This window comes from Notolepis coatsorum (assembly GCF_963971535.1).
Source record: "Notolepis coatsorum genome assembly, chromosome: 9".
Classification (NCBI taxonomy): Eukaryota; Metazoa; Chordata; class Actinopteri; order Aulopiformes; family Paralepididae; genus Notolepis; species Notolepis coatsorum.
Window position 1 is genome coordinate 151,390,364 of NC_140173.1, and position 26,990 is coordinate 151,417,353.

At 45.1% G+C, this 26,990-nt stretch overlaps 1 protein-coding gene across 1 annotated transcript in view; it reads right to left on the reverse strand.

The window, feature by feature from the left end:
* LOC311234823 (myoferlin-like) overlaps positions 1 to 26,990 on the reverse strand; it is a gene marked incomplete at its 5' end in the record, with an annotated part of 127,801 nt that overhangs the window by 75,861 nt on the left and 24,950 nt on the right. Inside the window, 10 exon segments of the mRNA XM_084322067.1 lie at positions 541 to 592; positions 595 to 703; positions 2,225 to 2,356; positions 7,248 to 7,403; positions 8,811 to 9,003; positions 14,077 to 14,186; positions 17,723 to 17,847; positions 21,052 to 21,229; positions 21,877 to 21,990; positions 24,246 to 24,370. Coding sequence (XP_084178193.1) covers positions 541 to 592; positions 595 to 703; positions 2,225 to 2,356; positions 7,248 to 7,403; positions 8,811 to 9,003; positions 14,077 to 14,186; positions 17,723 to 17,847; positions 21,052 to 21,229; positions 21,877 to 21,990; positions 24,246 to 24,370 — 1,294 coding nt within the window.

Consider the following 26,990-nt stretch of genomic DNA (forward strand, 5'->3'; position numbering starts at 1 on the left):
TGACTCTTTGATGACACCCACCTGGTGAACCTCTAGTGTAGGGTGTATGTACAATTTCATTGGTGCGTTCAAATAAAGCCTGTGTGTGTGTGTGTGCGTGTGCGTGTGTGTGTGTGCGTGTCAGCATGTGTGGTAATATAGTTATATTTGATCTATAACATAGCTGCGTTCAAATAGTGACAAAGGGAAAAAGAAAAAAGAAAAACGTATATATATATAAAAAAGGAAAAAGTATTAAAAAAAAAAAAAAAAAACATAAACGTGTAGGCTATGCGTTTTGTACATAAAACTATGAAACGTTTGTAACCTTTGCTAAATGATATACTGAATTATGTTTATTTTTTGTATTTTTACTTGTATTTTTGTAAATAGTGTAATGTAATGTAAAAAGGGTTAGGCAATTATAAGCCTCGGCTCCAGCCGACACCTTTTCGGTCATTTAATTTGTTTAGTTTTTTTTGGAAGTTCTACTGCTATGCTTTGTAAAAAAAAAAAGACAGAAATAAAACCATTCATTCATTCCTTCGTTCCTAAACGGACCTCCTCTCAGGGTCGACGAACCAGTCTGCCTCCCACTCCCAGGCCACAGGGGCATGAAGCGCTCCTGCTTCAGCTTCACCCGCCCCGTCACGTCGGAGCACTTGTAGCGCCCCACCAGGCCTGTGGTCCCCCACTTAGAGAACACCTTGGCCTGGTTCTCATACTGAGGGGGGGAGAGGGGGGGGGGGGAGGAGAGGGGAGAGAGGGGGGGGGGAGAGGGGGGGGGAGAGGGGGGGAGAGGGGGGGGAGAGGGGGGGGGGGAGAGAGGGGGGGAGAGAGAGGGAGAGGGGGGGGAGAGGAGGGGGGGGAGAGAGGGGGGGGGAGAGAGGGGGGGAGAGAGAGGGAGAGGGGGGGGGAGAAGAGGGGGGGAGAGAGAGGGGGGGAGAGAGAGGGAGAGGGGGGGGGGAGAGAGGGGGGGGAGAGAGAGGGAGAGGGGGGGAGAGAGGGGGGGGAGAGAGGGGGGAGAGGGGGGGAGAGAGGGGGGGAGAGAGAGGGGGAGAGGGAGAGAGAGAGAGAGGGGGGAGAGAGAGAAGAGAGAGAGAGAGGGAGAGAGAGAGGGGGGGAGAGAGGGAGAGACAGAGAGAGACAGATAGAGAGAGAGGGGGGGGGAGAGGGAGAGAGAGAGAGAAAGAGGGGGGGAGAGAGAGAGACAGGGAGAGAGAGGGCGAGAGAGAGAGAGAGAGAGAGAGAGGGGGGGGAGAGACCGAGAGAGGGGGGGGGAGAGAGAGAGAGAGAGAGAGAGAGAGAGGGGGGGGGGAGAGAGAGAGAGAGAGAGAGAGAGAGAGAGAGAGAGAGAGAGAGAGAGAGAGAGAGAGGGGGGGAGAGAGGGGGGAGGGGGGAGAGGGGGGAGAGAGGGGGGGAGAGAGAGAGAGAGGGGGGGGGGAGAGAGGGGGGGAGAGAGAGAGAGAGAGAGAGGGGGGGGAGAGAGAGAGAGAGAGAGAGAGGGGGGGGGGGGGGTGAGAGGGGGGGGGAGAGAGAGAGACAGGGAGAGAGGGGGGGGAGAGAGAGAGAGAGACAGAGAGAGACAGAGAGAGACAGATAGAGAGAGAGGGGGGGAGAGAGAGGGAGAGAGAGAGAGACAGAGAGGGAGGGAGAGAGGGGGGAGAGAGAGAGAGGGAGAGAGAGAGGGAGAGAGAGACAGGGAGAGAGGGGGGGAGAGAGAGAGACAGGGAGAGAGGGGGAGAGAGAGAGAGAGAGAGAGAGATAGAGAGATAGAGAGAGAGAGAGAGAGAGAGAGAGAGAGAGAGAGAGAGATGAGAGAGAGAGAGAGAGAGAGGAGAGAGGGGGGGGGGGAGAGAGAGTGAGAGACAGAGAGAGACAGATAGAGAGAGAGGGGGAAGAGAGAGGGAGAGAGAGAGAGGCAGAGAGAGAGAGGGGGAGAGAGAGGGAGAGAGAGAGACAGAGAGGGAGGGAGAGAGAGAGTGAGTGAGAGAGAGGGAGAGAGAGATAATAAATATGTATTAATAGTGTCATAATAATGTCAATATGTATGTAATTATGTAATAATACATGATGATAATATTGTACATTTGTATGTAATAATACATGATGATAATAATAATTTGTATGTAATGAGATGTAACACATCGTAACAATGTAACAACAGTTTCACATGAGAGCAGCAGCAACATGCAGCAGTACAGTAAGAAGCCCTGGTTGTGCCACACGCCGGCTGCCACCGTACCATCTCTGCGAACACGCTGAAGGTGCCCTCCGAGAAGCTGTTGAACTTCTTCTCGTGGGCAGAGAGGCCGAGCCACATGTTGACCCGCAGCTGCACCGGCACCTTCACGCCCTTGTTCCTGTCCATGGGGTACTGCGTGGCACAACAACAAGCCCACGTACAGTAAGAGTCGGGACGTGCATGACGGGGAAAGACTGTAATGTGGAATGCCCCGCCAACATTCCTAAAACTCCTGAACCCCCCTCTCGGATGTAAATACGCCCCCTAACACATGGCTCAGCAGCAACTCAAATTGGTCTTAACCCATTCTTTGCCGGAGCTTATATCCATCCTTGTAGCCTCTCTGCCAGCGCTATTTGTCTATGGCAGGGGTCGACAACCTGCGGCCTCGAGGCCGCATGCGGCTCTTTAGCCAATCAGCTGCGGCTCCCTGGCAAAAAAAAATAAATTATTTACCTTTTTTTTTTTATTTTTTTTTTTTTTGGAGATCGATGTCATACTGTGACACTGAAATGAAAAATATTTCATCAACTAAGATATTTAGTCAACAAAAGGCTTACCTGTATGCCTGATATGTGGTGAGAAATTTGCGAACAATGAAAATGTTACTTTTTATTTTATAGATTTTCCACAAATAAGGGAAGGACTCTAATAGAGCTGCATAGTTCAGGGTTTTATTTCAAAGTAGGTCTACAGATGCCAGTGTTTTTTCTCCTTTCTGTGTTTTATTTCAAAGTAGGTCTACACATGGTATTCTTTTTTCAAAGTGGACTACTTTCTATTTTATAAATGTTCCACAAATAAGGAAGGACTCAAATATACCTGAATAGTTCAGGGTTTTATTTCAAAGTCGGTCTACAGACACCAGTGTTTTGTCTCCTCTTCTGTGTTTTATTAAAAAATAGGTCTACACAGCCAGTTGTTTTCTCCTCTTCATAAGAGTTTGAGGTTTTCCTTTGGTAAAAACAGGTAAAAACAGCAATTAAAAAGTCAAAAAATTTTCTTTTTGTTGCTTTATAATCCCATTAATGCAACAAACTGTGTGCTATAAGTATAAAGTATAATAAATCGCAAATTACTTTGGGTATGCAATTGTCAGGCGTTTTATGCTAAATGTGGGGTTATGCTTGGGGATATATAAAACGTTATACACTGTGTTATCTTCATTTTAAGGGTAAATATGTTGTGCGGCTCCCTGAGCATTTTATTTTGTGGGACGGGGGAAAAGTGGCTCTTTTGATAGTAAAGGTTGCTGACCCCTGGTCTATGGAGATGTTCACCTTCTTTGCAGGGCTATAACTTTTTTAAATTGTATTGCTAAATTGACATTACTATGGCCCATTCAACATCAAGTATCTATCGTTCAGGATGTAGGAACGTTTTACTTTTTCATTCACACATTCATACAATAATACGGTCTCTAGAGTATAAATATGTTTTTATCGTTTTCTGCAGTATTTCATAGAACGTGAGATATAGCCATAAATGCATATATTAGATCATCAAATGCAGTTTGATACCGATCCATGCTATATTAAAAATTCAACTGTACACGGTCCCAGACGTGTCGACCGATCATCTGCGGTTGACCGGAGGGGGGGGAGGGGGGGGGGGGGTCGTTTATAATTCAATGACCGACGTTAAATGATTTATGCAGTATGGGTGATATATAGATCAGAGCAGTTTGTATCGAAAATGGTAAAGAAAAACGCTGAAACTCACCCCAGTCTCTCTTACCGTTGGGTGATGAGCGTGGAGCAAAAAGATCGCTATTATGGGATGTTGATCTAGGTCAGGGGTCAGCAACCTTTTTGACATGGAGTGCCTGTTTGAAATATAGTTGTAACTAGTGTGCCTCAACAATATTCCACCGTAATATTTTTTTCTCATAATCAGGTCTTTTAATGATAATTTTTACATTATTACATCATTATTGTTATTGTTATTACTAAATCTGAGTTGGGGGGGGGAATGCAATGCAGACAAACAGCTGCATACAGTGCGACCATTTCACTCACATTTGCCCATTCATTTTTGGACACATCACACACCATCGGTGTGTGTGCTGTCATAGCTCCACCTACAGGCCTAATGGAGAACACCAGGAGAACACCAGGATGTGAATGGAGGGTGAATGTGAGGTATATTGTGTAAATAAGTTTTGATTGATCGCAAGACTACACTGTAAAAAATTAATAATAATAAGTTACCAGAACTTACAAATATTGAGTTCAGTTACTGTGCATTAAGGTTTCAGTTTTCAATCCATAATAAATTAACAGAAAAATAAGTACACAACCACATTATTCAACCTAATAAAACTATGTTTATTGTCATTGTTTTAAGAACACAAGTTGACTTGGTAATACTCACATTTTGAGTAAAAAAATTGCTTTTAACATGTGCAATGTTCAATGAAATAGAAAAAGAAATAATACAATTTGTTGATTAATCCCACTGGTCACAATGGTGACCGTAATAATGTTTTTGTTATAAGGCTCTGCAAATGTTACTGAATGATGTAGCAATGTATTTCCAGCTAAATTGAAATAATAAACAAATAAAGGGTCTCAATTAAATATGTGGTAGTAAAAATAACCTGTGGGAGGATTTCAACAAGATAAATGCGACAACAGTGCAAAATATTTCACTATAATATTTCAAAAGCAAAAAAAAAAAAAAGATTATATATATTTATTTTTATTTTTTTATTTTTATTTTTATTTTACTGCTGCCCCCTGTGCCTATGAAAATGCCCCTGCGTGCCTATGCAGGCACGCGTGCCTAGGGTTGCCTACCCCTGATCTAGGTGATCCAGTTCCGGTTTGTATAATACTAATACACGTCCAATCATGTTGTTTATTGAGTTATGGCAACGGATCGATATTCACGGTGTCTGGATAGAGTCCAGACAGAATAGAGGCCTGACGGAATAGGGGACGGACTAAGCACGTCCGGCCACTTCCGGTTTTGGCAACTCGCCGATCGGCCACCAGGTGGCGGTATTGAAGCGTTGGAGAGTTGAGCGGAGTCCTACAACACCAGCAAAAGACTCCGTGGGTGAAATGTGAATACCATGACGAAAATATGAAATATTGATCTCAAAGACGCTGTAAGACGTCATTGGCAAATTACGCATGGCGGAGAATGACATCTTAACACGTCATCGGCGGAGAAAGGGTTAATATGGTTTTTATCTCTTTTATCATAACTTGGTTTTTATCTCTTTTTACCATGAGTTGCTTTTAAGGGTTTGCAGGTTTTTAAATGTTCTTTTAATGTTTGTTGACTGTATGAGTTTTTTCAGGTTAGGTGTTTTTGTGCTTAGGGTGTCCTGTCTCGTGTACAACATGGTCCATTCGTGTTTTTGTGCCTTTTTATGTATCCATGTTGTAAACGGACCACCAATGGAAACAAGCCTCGGCTTTATTGTGTTTTATCCTTTTTGACCAGCGTGTTGACACCGTTACTGTTTGTTTTTCAAATGTGTGTCCTACGATTGTGTCAAAATAAAGTATTCAATCAATCAATTCAACAGAAGAACATCACATCACTTGTTCCTTCTCCATGGGGTTACTGGCACGACACACCCACGTGAGAACATCACATCACCACCCTCAACTCTAACGTGCACTAATAAATAATTCACCTTTCCCCCTCCTCCTCCCACACTGTGCAACATCCTGATATATGCAATACCCACCCGCTACCGTCTGACACTGTGATTGTTATTTGTGTATCGCTATTCTGGCATTTAATGTTTCTGTATAGGATTTTTTGTTTCTCTTTTATTACTTGTGATTTTATTACAGCTTGAGTCCCAAATCTTGTTGTATGCCAAATGCAAATATAATGACAATAAAGTACACTCTAAATCTAAATGAAAGAATGCTGCAGTGTTTCAGTACATGAAATGGAGACAAATACAGAAAGCCCAAAAATAAATAGTTTAAATGCAATTTGATTTGATCTTACTTCGTTTTTTATATTTGATTTGATGTTACTACTACTACTACCTATTGTTACCATTCTCTTATTCATTGATGTTTTTTAAGGCTCCTCCCACATTGTGACCACTACCTGCATGCAGATGCTCTAGCTCCTCCCACATTGTGACCACTACCTGCATGACGATGTTCTGGCTCCTCCCACATTGTAACCACTGCAGATGCTCTGGCTCCTCCCACATTGTAACCACTACCTGCATGCAGATGCTCTGGCTCCTCCCACATTGTGACCACTACCTGCATGCAGATGCTCTGGCTCCTCCCACATCGTGACACACACTACCTGCATGCAGATGCTCTGGCTCCTCCCACATTGTGACCACTACCTGCATGAAGATGCTCTGGCTCCTCCCACATTGTGACCACTACCTGCATGAAGATGCTCTGGCTCCTCCCACATTGTGACCACTACCTGCATGAAGATGGTCTGGCTCCTCCACATTGTGACCACTACCTGCATGCAGATGATCTGGCTCCTCCCACATTGTGACCACTACCTGCATGAAGATGCTCTGGCTCCTCCCACATTGTGACCACTACCTGCATGCAGATGCTCTGGCTCCTCCCACATTGTGACCACTACCTGCATGCAGATGCTCTGGCTCCTCCCACATTGTGACCACTACCTGCATGCAGATGCTCTGGCTCCTCCCACATTGTGACCACTACCTGCATGCAGATGCTCTGGCTCCTCCCACATTGTGACCCACTACCATGGCATGCAGATGCTCTGGCTCCTCCCACATTGTAACCACTACATGCATGAAGATGTTCTGGCTCCTCCCACATTGTGACCACTACCTGCATGCAGATGATCTGGCTCCTCCCACATTGTGACCACTACCTGCATGCAGATGCTCTGGCTCCTCCCACATTGTGACCACTACCTGCATGCAGATGCTCTGGCTCCTCCCACATTGTAACCACTACATGCATGAAGATGTTCTGGCTCCTCCCACATTGTGACCACTACCTGCATGCAGATGATCTGGCTCCTCCCACATTGTGACCACTACCTGCATGAAGATGGTCTGGCTCCTCCCACAGTACTTCCCACAGGCCTCCTCGCTGAAGGAGGAGTAGAGGATCTGATTGGCCGGAACGCGGGCGTAGGCCACCCTCCTCTCTCCTCTCAGCATCCAGATGAGGACATCCGGCATGCTGTTCTGGGGCTACACACACACACGCACACGCACGCACGCACGCACGCACGCACGCACGCACGCACGCACGCACGCACGCACACACACACACACACACACACACACACACACACACACACACACACACACACACACACACACACACACACACACACACACACACACACACACACACACAGACACACACATACACACACACACACACACACACACACACACACACACACACACACACACACACACACACACACACACACACACACACACACACACACACACACACAAAAACAGTGTTTCAGTTACAGTAAAGAGAGAGAGGCGTGATATTTGGACCATTTCCGGCTCTCATAACGCTAAAGTGCATCCAACTATTATTCTAATTAGATTCCATTCATTCATCATAGATCCTAGATTAGATTAGATTAAAATGTATTGTCATCATACAGCACAAGTACAGTACAACGCAAAGACGTTTTTGCATCCAACCAGAGTGCAAATGTAACAGTAAAGTGCAACAGTAATATACAATGTACAGGTAATTAAACTTGGTATAACATAATATATAAATTAGTACTACTGAGTAATAGTGCTAATCAGATGTATGTACAGAGTTGTAGTATTAATATGTACAGTGATACAGGTATAAAGACACTGTGGTAGTAAGTCATACTGGCCAGCAGCGTAACTAGTAAGAGTAGGTGAGGGATATGTACAGATATAGATATAGTATCTACAGATATGTACAGATATAGATAGCTGACAGCCGGATTCGACACCGGCGTCTCTTGCGTTGGCGACGAGCGCTTAGTCCGCTGCGCCACCCAGCCGCCTAATTCGTTGTTATTTCTTAAATTGTGCCCGTGTCTCCCCATTCTTGTTGCGAACTTGAGCCACGTCGTAACATAATGGCAAATAATGGCTAATTTCCCCAAAAACTCGGCGTGTTCCTTTAACGCTGTTCTGATTATACACAAAACTCATAATGTCCATTATGCCTCATAATTAGGGATGCTCGATATTTGGCTTTTTTACCGATACCGATATACCGATATTGTCCAACTCTTAATTTCCGATACCGATATCAACCGATACCGATATATGCAGGGTTTCCTCCCCAAAAAACGGAATAATTTCAGGTAATTAACATTACATATCTCTTGTTGTGGAATTAACACAACATTATGCATACTTTTGACAATAAATAAAATCAGAATTTGTTCTTACTTGCTTGCCTGGGTAAATAAAGGTTATAGAAATGTAAAAAATAAAAAAATAAAATATATTTTTTTTAATTCTTTTGAAAACCGATACTGATATTTTCCGATATCACATTTTAATGCCGATATCGTACCGATAATATCGGACATCCCTACTCATAATGCCTTGTACGTGCAACACGTTCTGCCGCTGACTGACCTCCTCCGCCAGCTGCTTGAACAGATCCAGCCAGTCCTCGATGTCGACGAGCGACGTCTTCACGTCGGTCGCCTCCTCCTTCAGGTGTCGCGCCGTCAGCCGCACGTTGGCCACCGCGGCGTCGCGCAGCTTCTTGATCTGCAGGTCGAGGGCCGTCAGGTTGGAGTGGCCCTCCGGCGCCGGCAGCTGGCAGCTGTGAGAAGTACGTAGGGTTAATTAATTAATGAACGAGTAGGGTATATCTGCAGAGCCGCAGATCCCAATGTCTGGGGGCGGGGCTTCGGGGCCTGTACTGGCAGCTGTGAGAAGTAGGGACGCTCGACGTTGGCTTTTTTACCGATATACCGATATTGTCCAACTCTTAACCCTTTCACTGCCACACGACAGCCGGTTAACCCTTTCACTGTGACAATACAGAAGGTTAGCCCTTTACTATCACACAACCGACGGCGATGCTCCATCATTAGCATCATTAGCTCCGCATTTGCGGAGCTAATGATGCTAATGATGAAGCATCGCCGTCGGTTGTGTGATAGTAAAGGGCTAACCTTCTGTCGTATGGCAGTGAAAGGGTTCATTTCCGATACCGATATCAACCGATACCGATATATATGCAGGGTTTCCCCCCCCCAAAAAAACGGAATAATTTCAGGTAATTAACATTACATATCTCTTGTCGTGGGATTAACACAACATTATGCGTACTTTTGACAATAAATAAAATCAGAATTTGTTCTTAATTGCTTGCCTGGGTAAATAAAGGTTATAGAAATGTAAAAAATAAAAAAATATTTTTTTTTATATATATTTCTTTGAAAACCGATACCGATATTTTCCGATATTAAATTTTAATGCCAATATCGGACATCCCTAGTGAGAAGCACAGGTTAATGAACGAGTAGGGTATATCTGCAGAGCCGCAGATCCCAAATGTCTGGGCGGGGCCTCGTGGCCTGTACTTGGAGTGGGCGGGGGCTTCGGGGCCTGCACTTGGAGTGGGCGGGGCTTCGGGGCCTGCACTTGGAGTGGGCGGGGGCTTCGACGGCCTGCACTTGGAGTGGGCGGGGGCTTCGACGGCCTGCACTTGGAGTGGGCGGGGGCTTCGGGGCCTGCACTTGGAGTGGGCAGGGCTTCGACGGCCTGTACTTGGAGTGGGCGGGGCTTCATGGCCTGTATACACTACTGCGCATGCGACGTTGGGGGCGGGGCTTCATATACTGCGCAGAACGGTAACGTGGTCACGCACAGAATCTGCGGGTGAAGAGTCCAGATGAAAACGTTGAGTTTCCGATTGAGTTTGACCTCACAGGATTATATTGTATCGTGTATTATTCTCCCACTATGCTCCCTTTTTATGGAATACGCTGCAAGTGAAACTTTGTCTCTCTAGAGGCACTTCCTGCTGTGAATGCTTTTAAAGGTTTGCTACGACTAGCCCTTCATGAAACATGTAACTGTTTTACCTGATGCTGTCGCTGATCTGATTAGGAGGATTTAGTTTGAGGATATTTATATTAAAAAAATTATTATTATTATTTTTTTATTATTATTATTATTAAAAACGAAGGTTCGAACGTCCAAAAACAGGCTTCGGGGAAACAGCCTTAGGGGCCATGTGGTCTGGTGAGGGGGGGGGGGGGGGGGGGGGGTGGTAAGGGGCCATGTGGGGGTCTGGTGAGGGGGCCATGTGGGGGTCTGGTGAGGGGCCATGTGGGGGTCTGGTGAGGGGGCCATGTGGGGGTCTGGTGAGGGGCCATGTGGGGGTCTGGTGAGGGGCCATGTGGTCTGGTGTGGGGCCATGTGGGGGTCTGGTGAGGGGCCATGTGGGGGTCTGGTGAGGGGCCATGTGGGGGTCTGGTGAGGGGCCATGTGGGGGTCTGGTGAGGGGCCATGTGGGGGTCTGGTGAGGGGCCATGTGGGGGTCTGGTGAGGGGCCATGTGGTCTGGTGTGGGGTCATGTGGGGGTCTGGTGAGGGGGCCATGTGGGGGTCTGGTGTGGGGCCATGTGGGGGTCTGGTGAGGGGGCCATGTGGGGGTCTGGTGTGGGGCCATGTGGGGGTCTGGTGAGGGGGCCATGTGGGGGTCTGGTGAGGGGCCATGTGGGGGTCTGGTGAGGGGGCCATGTGGGGGTCTGGTGAGGGGCCATGTGGGGGTCTGGTGAGGGGGCCATGTGGGGGTCTGGTGAGGGGCCATGTGGGGGTCTGGTGTGGGGTCATGTGGGGGTCTGGTGAGGGGGTCATGTGGGGGTCTGGTGAGGGGGCCATGTGGGGGTCTGGTGAGGGGCCATGTGGGGGTCTGGTGAGGGGCCATGTGGTCTGGTGTGGGGCCATGTGGGGGTCTGGTGAGGGGCCATGTGGGGGTCTGGTGAGGGGCCATGTGGGGGTCTGGTGAGGGGCCATGTGGGGGTCTGGTGAGGGGCCATGTGGGGGTCTGGTGAGGGGCCATGTGGTCTGGTGTGGGGTCATGTGGGGGTCTGGTGAGGGGGCCATGTGGGGGTCTGGTGTGGGGCCATGTGGGGGTCTGGTGAGGGGGCCATGTGGGGGTCTGGTGTGGGGCCATGTGGGGGTCTGGTGAGGGGTCATGTGGGGGTCTGGTGTGGGGCCATGTGGGGGTCTGGTGAGGGGCCATGTGGTCTGGTGTGGGGCCATGTGGGGGTCTGGTGAGGGGCCATGTGGGGGTCTGGTGAGGGGCCATGTGGGGGTCTGGTGAGGGGGCCATGTGGGGGTCTGGTGAGGGGGTCATGTGGGGGTCTGGTGTGGGGGCCATGTGGGGGTCTGGTGTGGGGGCCATGTGGGGGTCTGGTGAGGGGCCATGTGGGGGTCTGGTGAGGGGGCCATGTGGGGGTCTGGTGAGGGGCCATGTGGGGGTCTGGTGAGGGGCCATGTGGGGGTCTGGTGAGGGGCCATGTGGGGGTCTGGTGAGGGGCCATGTGGGGGTCTGGTGAGGGGCCATGTGGGGGTCTGGTGAGGGGGCCATGTGGGGGTCTGGTGAGGGGGCCATGTGGGGGTCTGGTGAGGGGGCCATGTGGGGGTCTGGTGTGGGGCCATGTGGGGGTCATGTGGGGGTCTGGTGAGGGGGCCATGTGGGGGTCTGGTGAGGGGCCATGTGGGGGTCTGGTGAGGGGCCATGTGGGGGTCTGGTGTGGGGCCATGTGGGGGTCTGGTGAGGGGCCATGTGGGGGTCTGGTGAGGGGCCATGTGGGGGTCTGGTGAGGGGCCATGGGGGGTCTGGTGTGGGGCCATGTGGGGGTCTGGTGAGGGGCCATGTGGGGGTCTGGTGTGGGGTCATGTGGTCTGGTGTGGGGCCATGGGGGGTCTGGTGTGGGGCCATGTGGGGGTCTGGTGAGGGGCCATGTGGGGGTCTGGTGAGGGGCCATGTGGGGGTCTGGTGTGGGGCCATGTGGGGGTCTGGTGAGGGGGTCATGTGGGGGTCTGGTGTGGGGTCATGTGGGGGTCTGGTGTGGGGTCATGTGGGGGTCTGGTGTGGGGCCATGTGGGGGTCTGGTGAGGGGGTCATGTGGGGGTCTGGTGAGGGGGCCATGTGGGGGTCTGGTGAGGGGCCATGTGGGGGTCTGGTGAGGGGGTCATGTGGGGGTCTGGTGAGGGGTCATGTGGGGGTCTGGTGTGGGGCCATGTGGGGGTCTGGTGTGGGGCCATGTGGGGGTCTGGTGTGGGGCCATGTGGGGGTCTGGTGAGGGGCCATGTGGGGGTCTGGTGAGGGGCCATGTGGGGGTCTGGTGAGGGGCCATGTGGGGGTCTGGTGTGGGGCCATGTGGGGGTCTGGTGAGGGGCCATGTGGGGGTCTGGTGTGGGGTCATGTGGGGGTCTGGTGAGGGGCCATGTGGGGGTCTGGTGAGGGGCCATGTGGGGGTCTGGTGAGGGGGCCATGTGGGGGTCTGGTGAGGGGGCCATGTGGGGGTCTGGTGTGGGGCCATGTGGGGGTCTGGTGAGGGGCCATGGGGGGTCTGGTGTGGGGCCATGTGGGGGTCTGGTGAGGGGCCATGTGGGGGTCTGGTGAGGGGGTCATGTGGGGGTCTGGTGTGGGGTCATGTGGGGGTCTGGTGTGGGGGCCATGTGGGGGTCTGGTGAGGGGGTCATGTGGGGGTCTGGTGAGGGGGCCATGTGGGGGTCTGGTGAGGGGCCATGTGGGGGTCTGGTGAGGGGGTCATGTGGGGGTCTGGTGAGGGGTCATGTGGGGGTCTGGTGTGGGGCCATGTGGGGGTCTGGTGTGGGGCCATGTGGGGGTCTGGTGTGGGGCCATGTGGGGGTCTGGTGAGGGGCCATGTGGGGGTCTGGTGAGGGGCCATGTGGGGGTCTGGTGAGGGGCCATGTGGGGGTCTGGTGTGGGGCCATGTGGGGGTCTGGTGTGGGGCCATGTGGGGGTCTGGTGTGGGGGCCATGTGGGGGTCTGGTGAGGGGGTCATGTGGGGGTCTGGTGTGGGGCCATGTGGGGGTCTGGTGTGGGGCCATGGGGGGTCTGGTGAGGGGCCATGTGGGGGTCTGGTGAGGGGCCATGTGGGGGTCTGGTGAGGGGTCATGTGGGGGTCTGGTGTGGGGCCATGTGGGGGTCTGGTGTGGGGCCATGTGGGGGTCTGGTGAGGGGGTCATGTGGGGGTCTGGTGAGGGGCCATGTGGGGGTCTGGTGAGGGGTCATGTGGGGGTCTGGTGAGGGGCCATGTGGGGGTCTGGTGTGGGGTCATGTGGGGGTCTGGTGAGGGGCCATGTGGGGGTCTGGTGAGGGGGCCATGTGGGGGTCTGGTGAGGGGGTCATGTGGGGGTCTGGTGAGGGGCCATGTGGGGGTCTGGTGAGGGGTCATGTGGGGGTCTGGTGAGGGGCCATGTGGGGGTCTGGTGAGGGGCCATGTGGGGGTCTGGTGAGGGGCCATGTGGGGGTCTGGTGTGGGGTCATGTGGGGGTCTGGTGAGGGGCCATGTGGGGGTCTGGTGAGGGGGCCATGTGGGGGTCTGGTGAGGGGGTCATGTGGGGGTCTGGTGAGGGGCCATGTGGGGGTCTGGTGAGGGGCCATGTGGGGGTCTGGTGTGGGGTCATGTGGGGGTCTGGTGTGGGGTCATGTGGGGGTCTGGTGAGGGGTCATGTGGGGGTCTGGTGAGGGGTCATGTGGGGGTCTGGTGAGGGGCCATGTGGGGGTCTGGTGAGGGGGCCATGTGGGGGTCTGGTGAGGGGCCATGTGGGGGTCTGGTGAGGGGTCATGTGGGGGTCTGGTGAGGGGCCATGTGGGGGTCCGCACGGCGCCCTGACTGCCTTACCTATCGAGGTCCTGGATCATGCGGTTGATCAGTTTGAGCCAGATCTCCGCCAGGCGGCTCTCGGACACCTTGGCTGCGATGGCTGTCTTCAGAGAGGTCAGGTGGGACTCCTGCGAGAAGAGACCAGTGCAGATCAGGTCAAAGGTCAAAGGTCAAGGTCCAACTTTATTATTTATATAGCACATTTAACATCAACTGATGTTGTACCAAAGTGCTGTACGATACAAAAACAGAAATACTAAAAGAAATACAAAATACAGTAAACACACACAAAGTCATATAACTACAATAAAGTTTAAAAAACAATCACGACACGACCAAGGGAGGTGTGGCTTACGGAGCCTCAGAACGGCAATAAAAACAGGTGAGTCTTCAGCTGTGTTTTAAAACTCTGTAGGGTCTGGGCAGACCTCATGTGCAGTGGAAGACTGTTCCATAACTTAGGTGGCAGCCACCGCAAAAGCGCGATCGCCTTTAGTCTTTAGCCTCTAGACCTCGGGACATCTAAGAGTCGTTTATTTGCTGACCTCAGTGCCCTAGCAGGAGTTCAGCTAGATACTGAGGGGCCAGACCATTTGAGGCCTTGAACACAAACATGGCAATTTTTAAATCAATCCTGAAACTAACAGGGAGCCAGGAGAGGTTGAAGATCAGTGTATTCAGTAATGACCAGTGCAGATCAGGAGAGCTTGATGATCAGTGTATTCAGTAATAATGACCAGTGCAGATCAGGAGAGCTTGATGATCAGTGTATTCAGTAATGACCAGTGCAGATCAGGAGAGCTTGATGATCAGTGTATTCAGTAATGACCAGTGCAGATCAGGAGAGCTTGATGATCAGTGTATTCAGTAATGACCAGTGCAGATCAGGAGAGCTTGATGATCAGTGTATTCAGTAATGACCAATGCAGATCAGGAGAGGTTGATGATCAGTGTATTCAGTAATGACCAGTGCAGATCAGAAGAGCTTGATGATCAGTGTATTCAGTAATGACCAGTGCAGATCAGGAGAGCTTGTTGATCAGTGTATTCAGTAATGACCAGTGCAGATCAGGAGAGCTTGATGATCAGTGTATTCAGTAATGACCAGTGCAGATCAGGAGAGCTTGATGATCAGTGTATTCAGTAATAATGACCAGTGCAGATCAGGAGAGCTTGATTATCAGTGTATTCAGTAATGACCAGTGCAGATCAGGAGAGCTTGATGATCAGTGTATTCAGTAATGACCAGTGCAGATCAGGAGAGGTTGATGATAAGTGTATTCAGTAATGACCAGTGCAGATCAGGAGAGGTCAATAGTCTCCAACTACACACCCTCAAGACCCCTACGCTCTGCATCTTCTGGCCGCCTCAGACCTACTCCTGTCCGAGCTCCGGGAGGGTCATCAAAGAGAAGCCGCCTATTCTCAGTCATTGCCCCACAATGGTGGAACGAACTTCCCACCACAGTTAGGACAGCCGAAACCCGTCCAATCGTTCGCCGTCGACTGAAGACGCACTTCTTCAATCATTATCTAAAAGAATATATATATATATCAAACCCTAACTAACCTTACTGTTGTGCACTTGTCCTAATATACTAACCTACACTGTAGCACTCAACACTTTGATGAACATTGTTACTCAGTTGATTGTACCCTTCCTGCTGTCTTGTTGTACGAAACTTGTAAGTCGCTTTGGATAAAAGCGTCAGGCAGCTAAATGGCAAAATGTAAATGTAAATGATCAGTGTATTCACTAATGACCAGTGCAGATCAGGAGAGGTTGATGATCACGTGCTGTATCCAACCAACTTACTGATTATCTCTTACATAATGACATCCTAGATCCTTATCAGTCAGGCTTCAGGACTGGTCACTCCACAGAGGTGGCCCTCACTGCGGTCACAGATGCTCTTCACTTAGTAAAAGCGAAAGGCCTCTCCTCTGTCCTGATTCTCCTAGAACTATCCGCACCTTCGACACAGTCAACCATCAGATCCTCCTCGCGGCCCTCGCAGGAATGGGAGTGGCTGGCTCTGACATCCTACCTCGACGACCGCTCCTACCAAGTGTCACGGAGAGGGACCCTGTCGGCCCCCTGCCCCCTCCGGACGGGGGTCCCCCAGGGCTCGGTCCTAGGATCCCTTCTCTTCTCCCTCTACACTAAATCTCAGGGTAACATTATCACGTCTCATGGCTTCTCGTATCATTGCTATGCCGATGATACTGAACTCTTCCTCTCCTTCCCTCTCTCAGATATCCACGTCTCTGAGCGGATCTCGGCCTGTCTGTCCGATGACGACTAACCACCACCTTAGTAATGACTAGGGTTGGATACCTTTCACATTTGAACCGATACCGGTAGCAGTACCTGTGAATCGATACCGGTACCCAACGGTACCCAACGGTACCTTTTTTCGGTACTTTAGTCTCTAAAAATGTAATCTACCTACCTCAGTTGTAAAAAAAAAAAAAATCCAAACTTCAAATAATTTATTATCATATATAATATATAATATTGCAGCGAGCGTTGTCTGCATCTAGCTTCGTAAAGTGCAACCACACTTGCAACCGTTTTCGGCTCGCCATCGCGCCGACTGCTTTGTTGTTGTTGAATCAAGTCAAATCTTAGGTAAGCGTGTATCGTGCGCGTGAACGTCGACGCGAACCGACATGCGGAACACACTTCGTAGGTTTCGTTTCGCGGTAAACTAAAACATTGACGTCGTCGAACTTTAAAAAGAATTAAATGTAAGTAAAAAATAAAATAAAGTGTAGTCAGTGCAGATCAGGAGAGGTTGACCATCAGTGTAGTCTGTGATGACCAGAGGTCACTATGACCCGTTCTCACCAGTCTCTCGGTGATGACCAGAGGTCACTATGACCTGTTCTCACCACCAGTCTCTCAGTGATGACCAGAGGTCACTATGACCCGTTCTCACCAGTCTCTCGGTGATGACCAGAGGTCACTATGACCCGTTCTCACCAGTCTCTCGGTGATGACCAGAGGTCACTATGACCCGTTCTCACCAGTCTCTCGGTGATGACCAGAGGTCACTATGACCTGTTCTCACCACCAGTCTCTCAGTGATGACCAGAGGTCACTATGACCCGTTCTCACCAGTCTCTCGGTGATGACCAGAGGTCACTATGACCCGTTCTCACCAGTCTCTCGGTGATGACCAGAGGTCACTATGACCCGTTCTCACCACCAGTCTCTCAGTGATGACCAGAGGTCACTATGACCCGTTCTCACCACCAGTCTCTCGGTGATGACCAGAGGTCACTATGACCTGTTCTCACCAGTCTCTCGGTGATGACCAGAGGTCACTATGACCCGTTCTCACCAGTCTCTCAGTGATGACCAGAGGTCACTATGACCTGTTCTCACCAGTCTCTCGGTGATGACCAGAGGTCACTATGACCTGTTCTCACCACCAGTCTCTCAGTGATGACCAGAGGTCACTATGACCCGTTCTAACCACCAGTCTCTCGGTGATGACCAGAGGTCACTATGACCCGTTCTCACCACCAGTCTCGCAGTGATGACCAGAGGTCACTATGACCCGTTCTCACCAGTCTCTCGGTGATGACCAGAGGTCACTATGACCTGTTCTCACCAGTCTCTCGGTGATGACCAGAGGTCACTATGACCCGTTCTCACCAGTCTCTCGGTGATGAAGAGGAGGATGTTGACGGCGTCGAGCCGGTGGCTGATGTCCTCCCAGAACGAGGTGAGGATGACCACGGGCTTGGTGTCGGCCCAGGGCAGGTAATAGTAGTGGTTACCTGTGAGGTGACACAGAGAACACAGAGAGATGTTGTGTACATTATATACACAGTAACTTTTGCTTGGCCTTCTGTATGCCATATGATGACCATACTGTACATAGCAGGGCTTTCCCGGCCTACACAATGGTATATTTATAAAAAATAAACACTATTTATTTTTATTTGCAGTGAAAGCTTAAGGCCAGCTTAGAAACAGACGCATCATTGTCTAATACGTGATTCCTCTGTCCTCTGTTCCGCTGTGTGTGTGTGTGTGTGTGTGTGTGTGTGTGTGTGTGTGTGTGTGTGTGTGTGTGTGTGTGTGTGTGTGGTTGTGTGTGTGTGTGTGTGTGTGTGTGTGTGTGTGTGTGTGTGTGTGTGTGTGTGTGTGTGTGTGTGTGTGTGTGTGCATAGGGCTGAGCCCAAACGTTCGAACGTTCAGACCTTCGTTCGTTACGTTGGCATTCGAATTCTAAATCAACATTCGAATTAAACATTTTTAATCATTCTTTTTTAATTTAATGTACATCTATTCATTCTGTTTAAACCAATGGGGTTTTTCTTCACAGTTGCAGATAAAGATTAGGCTACTACACTAATATTATAGTATTAAAAACTGATGAGTTATATTCATTAAAGAAAGTTAATTTAATTAATTAAAAAAAGACACATTTAATCAGATTAATCACTTTATTCAAATTGAGGATTTAGTTTGAGGATATTTATTAATTTTTTTTTTTTTTTTTTTTTTTTTGAACATCCCTTTCGAAAAACCCTGACAAAGTTAGAATCCCAAAAACAGGCTTCGGGGACAGCCCTAGTGCATGCGTGTGCGTGTGTTTTTGTGCTCAACGTTAAACCATTGTGCAGCCTTATTCACTGTATTTAATGTTTTTAAGTTGCAGGAAATTACAGCAAATGTCTTTATTGCACGTGTTTGCCTCCCAAATGGGGGGCGCAGTCCCCCTCTGGACCACCCCCTACTTGTAACCGTCTTGTTTCAGAGTCCTGGGGAACGCCCTGCATAGCATGGATTGATTGATTGATTGATTGATTGGTTGATTGAAGTTTATTTCAAATATGCAACATAACAAACAAACATCAAGTACAGATATAGCCTTAAGCCGTTCAAATAATAAATGTATATAACTTTTTCTTTTTTTTTAATAACAAAGAACAAACAAAAAAGTCAAACTCAATTATTCTTTTGTCATTTACATATTTGAAAAGGAGTGGGAAGAAGCATACACTTATTTAATCCCACCCCTATTTACTCATCAGAACATACTATATTATATTTACTAATTCACACATTACTAGACTTATATTGAAAAAATTTACTTCGTTAACAATACATTTTTTTAATAACACCTTATTATTATTTGCCAAAACTGTATGTTACCCTATATAGTTCCTCTAGACATTCTTTATACATATATACTGTACAACTATATACCTACATACAGTATGCACATATATACATTTATAGAAAACATATACATATATGCAGGCGTGTAAAAAGTACCCAGAAATGATACTTAAGTGAAAGTATGGGTACTGTCTCAAAATCGTACTCAAGTAAAAGTCAGAGTATCTGGCTAAAAACACACTTGAGTAAAAGTTAAAAAAAAGTTTCTACTTTTAAATGTACTTAAGTACTAAAAAGTAAAAGTAAAAAAAACTTTTTTTATTCCGGGGCAATGAAATGTTCCGTTTCGTCCTCCTCATCACTCGTACTATCGTTTGTGGCCGTCTTCTGTAGCTCGTCACTCTGACTGTCTATTCTTCTGATAGCAGGTGTTTAATCAAAGATAAAAAATTTAGTCTTGCACAAGGACCAATCAGCATGGGTTAATTTTCCATTGATGGGGATTTGATTGGTGGTTTTCAAATAAAGTGCAGCCGCCGGATTAATAACGTTAACGTTAGTTTGGCCAGAGAAACAAATATACTAATTCAAATAGTTGGACCTGCGAGATTTGTACTTTGTAGGTCTGCATTTTAAATGTAAGGAGTAAAAAGTATGTTTTTTTTCTCTGAAATGTAATTGAGTAAAAGTACAAGTATACACAAACCTAATAATACTTGAGTAAAGTACAAATCCCCCAAAACAGTACTTAAGTATTGTAACAAAGTACAATTACTCAAGTACTTTACACCCCTGCATATATGGTGGGGGGGGGGGGGGCAGACTGATTGAATATCATTATGTTTTCTATTCCTCACCATCGAACACGGCGTAGCTGAACTGGGTGGTGTTTTCTATTCCTCACCATCGAACACGGCGTAGCTGAACTGGGTGGTGTTTTCTATTCCTCACCATCGAACACGGCGTAGCTGAACTGGGTGGTGTTTTCTATTCCTCACCATCGAACACGGCGTAGCTGTACTGGGTGCTAACTCAGAGAAGCCAACTCGCTAGACATCTTTAAAAGACAGCTTAAAACTCTCTTTGCTCAGGCATTTCACTGTGGGGTAATGCAGGCAAATACTTGATGCTCTGTTGTGAGGAGAAGATGACTTTTGACCTAAATCTTTTCAAAGTTGTTTACCATTCCAGTTAGGTACATCGTGAACATCACCGCCTAGCCAAGGTTGATTCTCCTAACTGGGCCATTTTCATCTGATTGAACAATCTTATCACACTTTTTACTGTAACCTTGCTATTTACATTTTACATTTTTATGCTCGCTTATGCCTGTATTTTTTACTGTTGTTGTACGTCCTTTCTATTTTATAATTTTTAGACTATTTTTAAACTTAATCATTTTAAACTATTTTATTATTTGTATTACTGAATGAAACTGTAAACAGAGAGCCTATTGGGATGCTAGATCCTAATGTGAAACACTGTGATTTACCATACCTTGCTATGCTCGCTCATGCCTGTATTTTTTACTGTTGTGAAGCACTTTGAACTGCAACCTCTGTATGAAAAGTGCTATACAAATAAAGTTATTATTATTATTATTATTATTATTATTATTATTATTATTATTATTATTATTATTATTATTATTATTATTATTATTATTATTATTATTATTATTATTATTAAATATTATTATTATTATTATTATTATTATTATTATTATTATTATTATTATTATTATTATTATTATTATTATTATTATTATTATTATTATTATTATTATTATTATTATTATTATTATTATTATTATTATTATTATTATTATTATTATTATTATTATTATTCCTCACCGTCGAACACGGCGTAGCTGTACTGGGTGGTGGACGCCAGGGGCTTGCAGGTGGAGTCCAGCTTGTTGCCGTAGTTGCCGATGCTGACCTCGAACTGGATGGGTTCTCCAGGGTCCTGGAGCATGCAGGCGCTGTGGAACACGGCGCAGAGGGAGAACCGCCTCCTCCGCTGGTACTTCTGCTCTCAGGGGTCAAAGGTGAACAGTCAAAGAGTAGTGTGTCAGAGGCAGCGCGCTTTTCATCCAGCGACGTCGCCGGTCTCACATCTGGCGTCAACTACTAATCCCTTCACTTCTTGGGAATCAGAGACTCTGTACTATAATTCTATCACCCGGATCATGTCTTCTACTACCTGTACCCCCCCTCCCCCCTCCCCCCCCCCACGCTGCTATGATGCCTGAATTTCCCCCCCAAGGGGATCAATAAAGGAATATCTTATCTCATCTTAAAGAGGTCATCCATATATAATAAACGAATAAACGTCTAGGTTGTTATTGTAAAATTTTTGACGTGTCTCTAAAAAATTACTTTTTGAGTAATGTCATTTAAAGTGAGGACAATGTGAATGTCTTATGACATTATCGAATTGCATTGATTGAGATGGTCGAGAGAAGATTTGATGTCATATTCATGTGCCTATAACAGGGACGTGTTTATTTTTTTTAATTCTAGATGTTTAATATAGGTACGTTACTGTAATACGATCGTCCCTAAAAATGTACTGTAATGTAAAAAAGCGTTCAAAAAAAGTGGAACACCCCCTATTTCAGTGGAGTACCCCTTTAATACTGTGTGTGAGCGGGGCGGGGGGGGAGGGGGCTGCACCTGGGCCACCAGGATGTCGTCGCTGGAGATGTCCTCCACCTTCCTGTCAGCCTTTCCCTCCAGCTGAGTGGACAGTTCGATGAGGACCCGCCCCCTGTAGGCCACGCCTTCTCCCTGCAGCAAATACAATAGACCCCGGTGTAACGTTACCGTACAATAGACCCCGGTGTAACGTTACCGTACAATAGACCCTCATGGTGTAACGTTACCGTACAATAGACCCTCATGGTGTAACGTTACCCGTACAATAGACACCGGTGTAATGTTACCGTACAATAGACCCCGGTGTAACGTTACCGTACAATAGACCCCGGTGTAACGTTAACCGTACAATAAACCCCGGTGTAACGTTACCGTACAGACTGTATAGACTCAGATTAGGATATAATGAAACACCACCGCTGAGTCATTTGCAATGGGCCGATGAAATAATGTTTTTGTGTTTATTATAGTTTATTATTCATTTTATTCATTGTCGTGTAACTGAATGATTAAAAAGTGTATATAAAGTCAGATGGTCAACATCAAATGGATTACTTAATAACATGTGATTATCCAAACCAAGGTAGATTCCATGATATATGATATATGTATTGTTATCCAAAAGGTCCTTCTTGAAATCATGTTATTTAACCTTCAGCCTTAAATGTGCTGTACGCGGTATTTATTTGTTAAAATAAGTGTCTACATGTTAAAATAAGTGTCTACATGTTAAAATAAGTGTCTACATGTTAAAATAAGTGGTTTACATGTTAAAATAAATTGTCTACATGTTAAGATAAGTGTCTACATGTTAAAATAAGTGGTCTACATGTTAAGATAAGTGTCTACATGTTAAAATAAGTGGTCTACATGTTAAAATAAGTGTCTACATGTTATAATAAGTGGTCTACATGTTAAAATAAGTGGTTTACATGTTAAAATAAATTGTCTACATGTTAAAATAAGTGGTCTACATGTTAAAATAAGTGTCTACATGTTAAAATAAGTGGTCTACATGTTAAAATAAGTGGTCTACATGTTAAAATAAGTGTCTACATGTTATAATAAGTGGTTTACATGTTAAAATAAATTGTCTACATGTTAAGATAAGTGTCTACATGTTAAAATAAGTGGTCTACATGTTAAGATAAGTGTCTACATGTTAAAATAAGTGGTCTACATGTTAAAATAAGTGTCTACATGTTAAAATAAGTGTCTACATGTTCAAATAAGTGGTTTACATGTTAAAATTTTAAAATAAGTGGTCTACGTGTTAAAATAAGTGTCTACATGTTCAAATAAGTGGTCTACGTGCTAAAATAAGTGGTCTACATGTTAGAATAAGTGTCTACATGTTAGAATAAGTAGTCTACATGTTAGAATAAGTAGTCTACATGTTAAAATAATATCTCTGCATTCTGACAGCCATCACTGATACAGAGTTTGTTCAGTCACATGGGTCTCAACAGAATACATGTTCTGGTCCCATTCCCACTATATCCAACACTGCAAACAAAAATAAGAACTAAAAAACGAGTTTTAAGCAAATAATGTGCTTGAAACTAGTAAAATAATCTGCCAGTAATTTGGCTTGGCAAGATTTCTTGAAATAAGTAAAAAAAAAAATCTCTCTCCTGATTGGATAAAGTGGGTACGGTGATGGCTGCCGGAATGTAGAGCTTTTTAACACGTGTTTTAACAAATAAACACCACTTACAGCACCTTTAACACCTTTCACTGCCACATGACCAAACGGTTAACCCTTTCACTGCGACAATACAGAAGGTCAACCCTTTCACTGCCACGCGACAAAGGGTTAACCCTTTCACTACCACACTACAGAAGGTTAACCCTTTACTAATCACACTACACACGGTTAACCAGGGAAATCAGGGAAAACCCCTCCCACCCACTACACACAGACTTGGCTGACAGGAGGAGCATGTTCAGCGCTAGGCTCACACTCCCTAAATGCACCACTGAACGGCACAGGAAGTCCTTCATTCCGACAGCCATCAGACTATACAATGCATCGCTGTGCCTCACTGCATCACTGAGCACAGAGTGACAGTTACCATCTTCCTGGACTCTTACTTTTGAAACAGCACTGTGCAATATTACACCTACTGTAGACCTCAGTATATTTTACTGTATTTATTTACAGTATATTTTATTCCATTTGTATTCTATTTTATTTGATTCTATTCTTATTCTTAGGCAATTTGTTTGTTATTCTTATTCGTGACCTGTTCTGTCTAAATGTCTAAATGTGAGCGATTTTTGCAGTGTCAAATTTCCCTGGGGATAATAAAAGTATTTCTATTCTATTCTATTGTATTCTGTAGCGTGGTAGTGAAGGGGTTCATGTGTAACGAGGCTGCTCTCACCTTGCCCAGGTTGAGGTCGTCGTACTGGTCCGAGAGGCCGGTGAACTCCCGGGGGCTGCCGTACAGGTTCACGTAGCACGGGCCGAAGGCCGGCAGGAAGCCCACCTCCGACTCTGCAGTGCTCACTGGAACAGGGTTCAGATTACTGTCCCTTATTTCAGCACTTTACAGCAAGAACAGTGACATTATGTTTGGTGTGGTCCTCGACCATAGGTGTCTACATGTTATAATAAGTGTCTACAGGTTAAAATAAGTGATCTACATGTTAAAATAAGTGGTCTACGTGCTAAAATAAGTGGTCTACGTGTTATAATAAGTGGTCTATGTGCTAAAATAAGTGTCTACGTGTTAAAATAAGTGTCTACATGTTATAATAAGTGGTCTACGTGTTATAATAAGTGTCTACATGTTAGAATAAGTGTCTACATGTTAAAATAAGTGGTCTACATGTTAAAATAAGTGGTCTACATGTTATAATAAGTGTCTACATGTTAAAATAAGTGGTCTACGTGTTAGAATAAGTGTCTACATGTTAAAATAAGTGTCTAAATGTTAAAATAAGTGTCTGCATGTTATAATAAGTGTCTACATGTTAAAATAAGTGTCTACATGTTAGAATAAGTGTCTACATGTTAAAATAAGTGTCTACATGTTAAAATAAGTGGTCTACATGTTAAAATAAGTGTCTACATGTTAAAATAAGTGTCTACATGTTAAAATAAGTGGTCTACATGTTAAAATAAGTGGTCTACATGTTAGAATAAGTGGTCTACATGTTAAAATAAGTGGTCTACATGTTAAAATAAGTGTCTACATGTTAAAATAAGTGGTCTACATGTTAAAATAAGTGGTCTACATGTTAAAATAAGTGTCTACATGTTAAGTGGTCTACATGTTAAAATAGGTGTCTACATGTTATAATAAGTGTCTACATGTTATAATAAGTGGTCTACATGTTAAAATAAGTGGTCTACATGTTCAAATAAGTGTCTACATGTTAAAATAAGTGTCTACATGTTAAAATAAGTGGTCTACATGTTATAATAAGTGGTCTACATGTTAGAATAAGTGTCTACGTGTTATAATAAGTGTCTACATGTTAGAATAAGTGTCTACATGTTATAATAAGTGGTCTACATGTTAAAATAAGTGGTCTACATGTTAAGTGGTCTACATGTTATAATAAGTGGTCTACATGTTAAAATAAGTGTCTACATGTTAAAATAAGTGATCTACATGTTAAAATAAGTGTCTACATGTTAAAATAAGTGTCTACATGTTAGAATAAGTGTCTACATGTTAAAATAAGTGTCTACATGTTATAATAAGTGATCTACATGTTAAAATAAGTGTCTACATGTTATAATAAGTGTCTACATGTTAAAATAAGTGTCTATGTCTACATGTTAAAATAAGTGTCTACATGTTAAAATAAGTGTCTATGTCTACATGTTAAAATAAGTGTCTACATGTTAAAATAAGTGGTCTACATGTTAAAATAAGTGTTCTACATGTTAGAATAAGTGGTCTACATGTTAGAATAAGTGGTCTACATGTTAAAATAAGTGTTCTACATGTTAGAATAAGTGGTCTACGTGTTATAATAAGTGGTCTACATGTTAAAATAAGTGTCTACATGTTAAAATAAGTGTCTACATGTTAAAATAAGTGGTCTACATGTTAGAATAAGTGGTCTACATGTTAAAATAAGTGTTCTACATGTTAGAATAAGTGTCTACATGTTAGAATAAGTGGTCTACATGTTATAATAAGTGGTCTACATGTTAAAATAAGTGTCTACATGTTATAATAAGTGTCTACATGTTAGAATAAGTGTCTACATGTTAGAATAAGTGTCTACATGTTAAAATAAGTGTCTACATGTTAAAATAAGTGTCTACATGTTAAAATAAGTGTCTACATGTTAAAATAAGTGTCTACATGTTATAATAAGTGTCTACATGTTAAAATAAGTGTCTACATGTTATAATAAGTGGTCTACGTGTTAAAATAAGTGGTCTAAATGTTAAAATAAGTGTCTACATGTTAAAATAAGTGGTCTACATGTTAAAATAATTGATCTACATGTTAAAATAAGTAGTCTACATGTTAAAATAAGTGTCTACATGTTAAAATAAGTGGTCTACATGTTAGAATAAGTGGTCTACATGTTAAAATAAGTGATCTACATGTTAAAATAAGTGGTCTACATGTTAAAATAAGTGTTCTACATGTTAAAATAAGTGTTCTACATGTTAAAATAAGTGTCTACATGTTAAAATAAGTGTCTACATGTTAAAATAAGTGTCTACATGTTAGAATAAGTGTCTACATGTTAAAAGAAGTGGTCTACATGTTAAAATAAGTGTCTACATGTTAAAAGAAGTGGTCTACATGTTAAAATAAGTGTCTACATGTTAGAATAAGTGGTATACATGTTAAAATAAGTGTCTACATGTTAGAATAAGTGGTCTACATGTTAGAATAAGTGGTCTACGTGTTAAAATAAGTGTCTACATGTTAAAATAAGTGTCTACATGTTAAAATAAGTAGTCTACATGTTAAAATAAGTGTCTACATGTTAAAATAAGTGGTCTACGTGTTAAAATAAGTGGTCTACATGTTAAAATAAGTGTCTACATGTTAAAATAAGTGTCTACATGTTAAAATAAGTGTCTACATGTTAAAATAAGTGGTCTACATGTTAAGTGGTCTACATGTTAAAATAAGTGGTCTACATGTTAA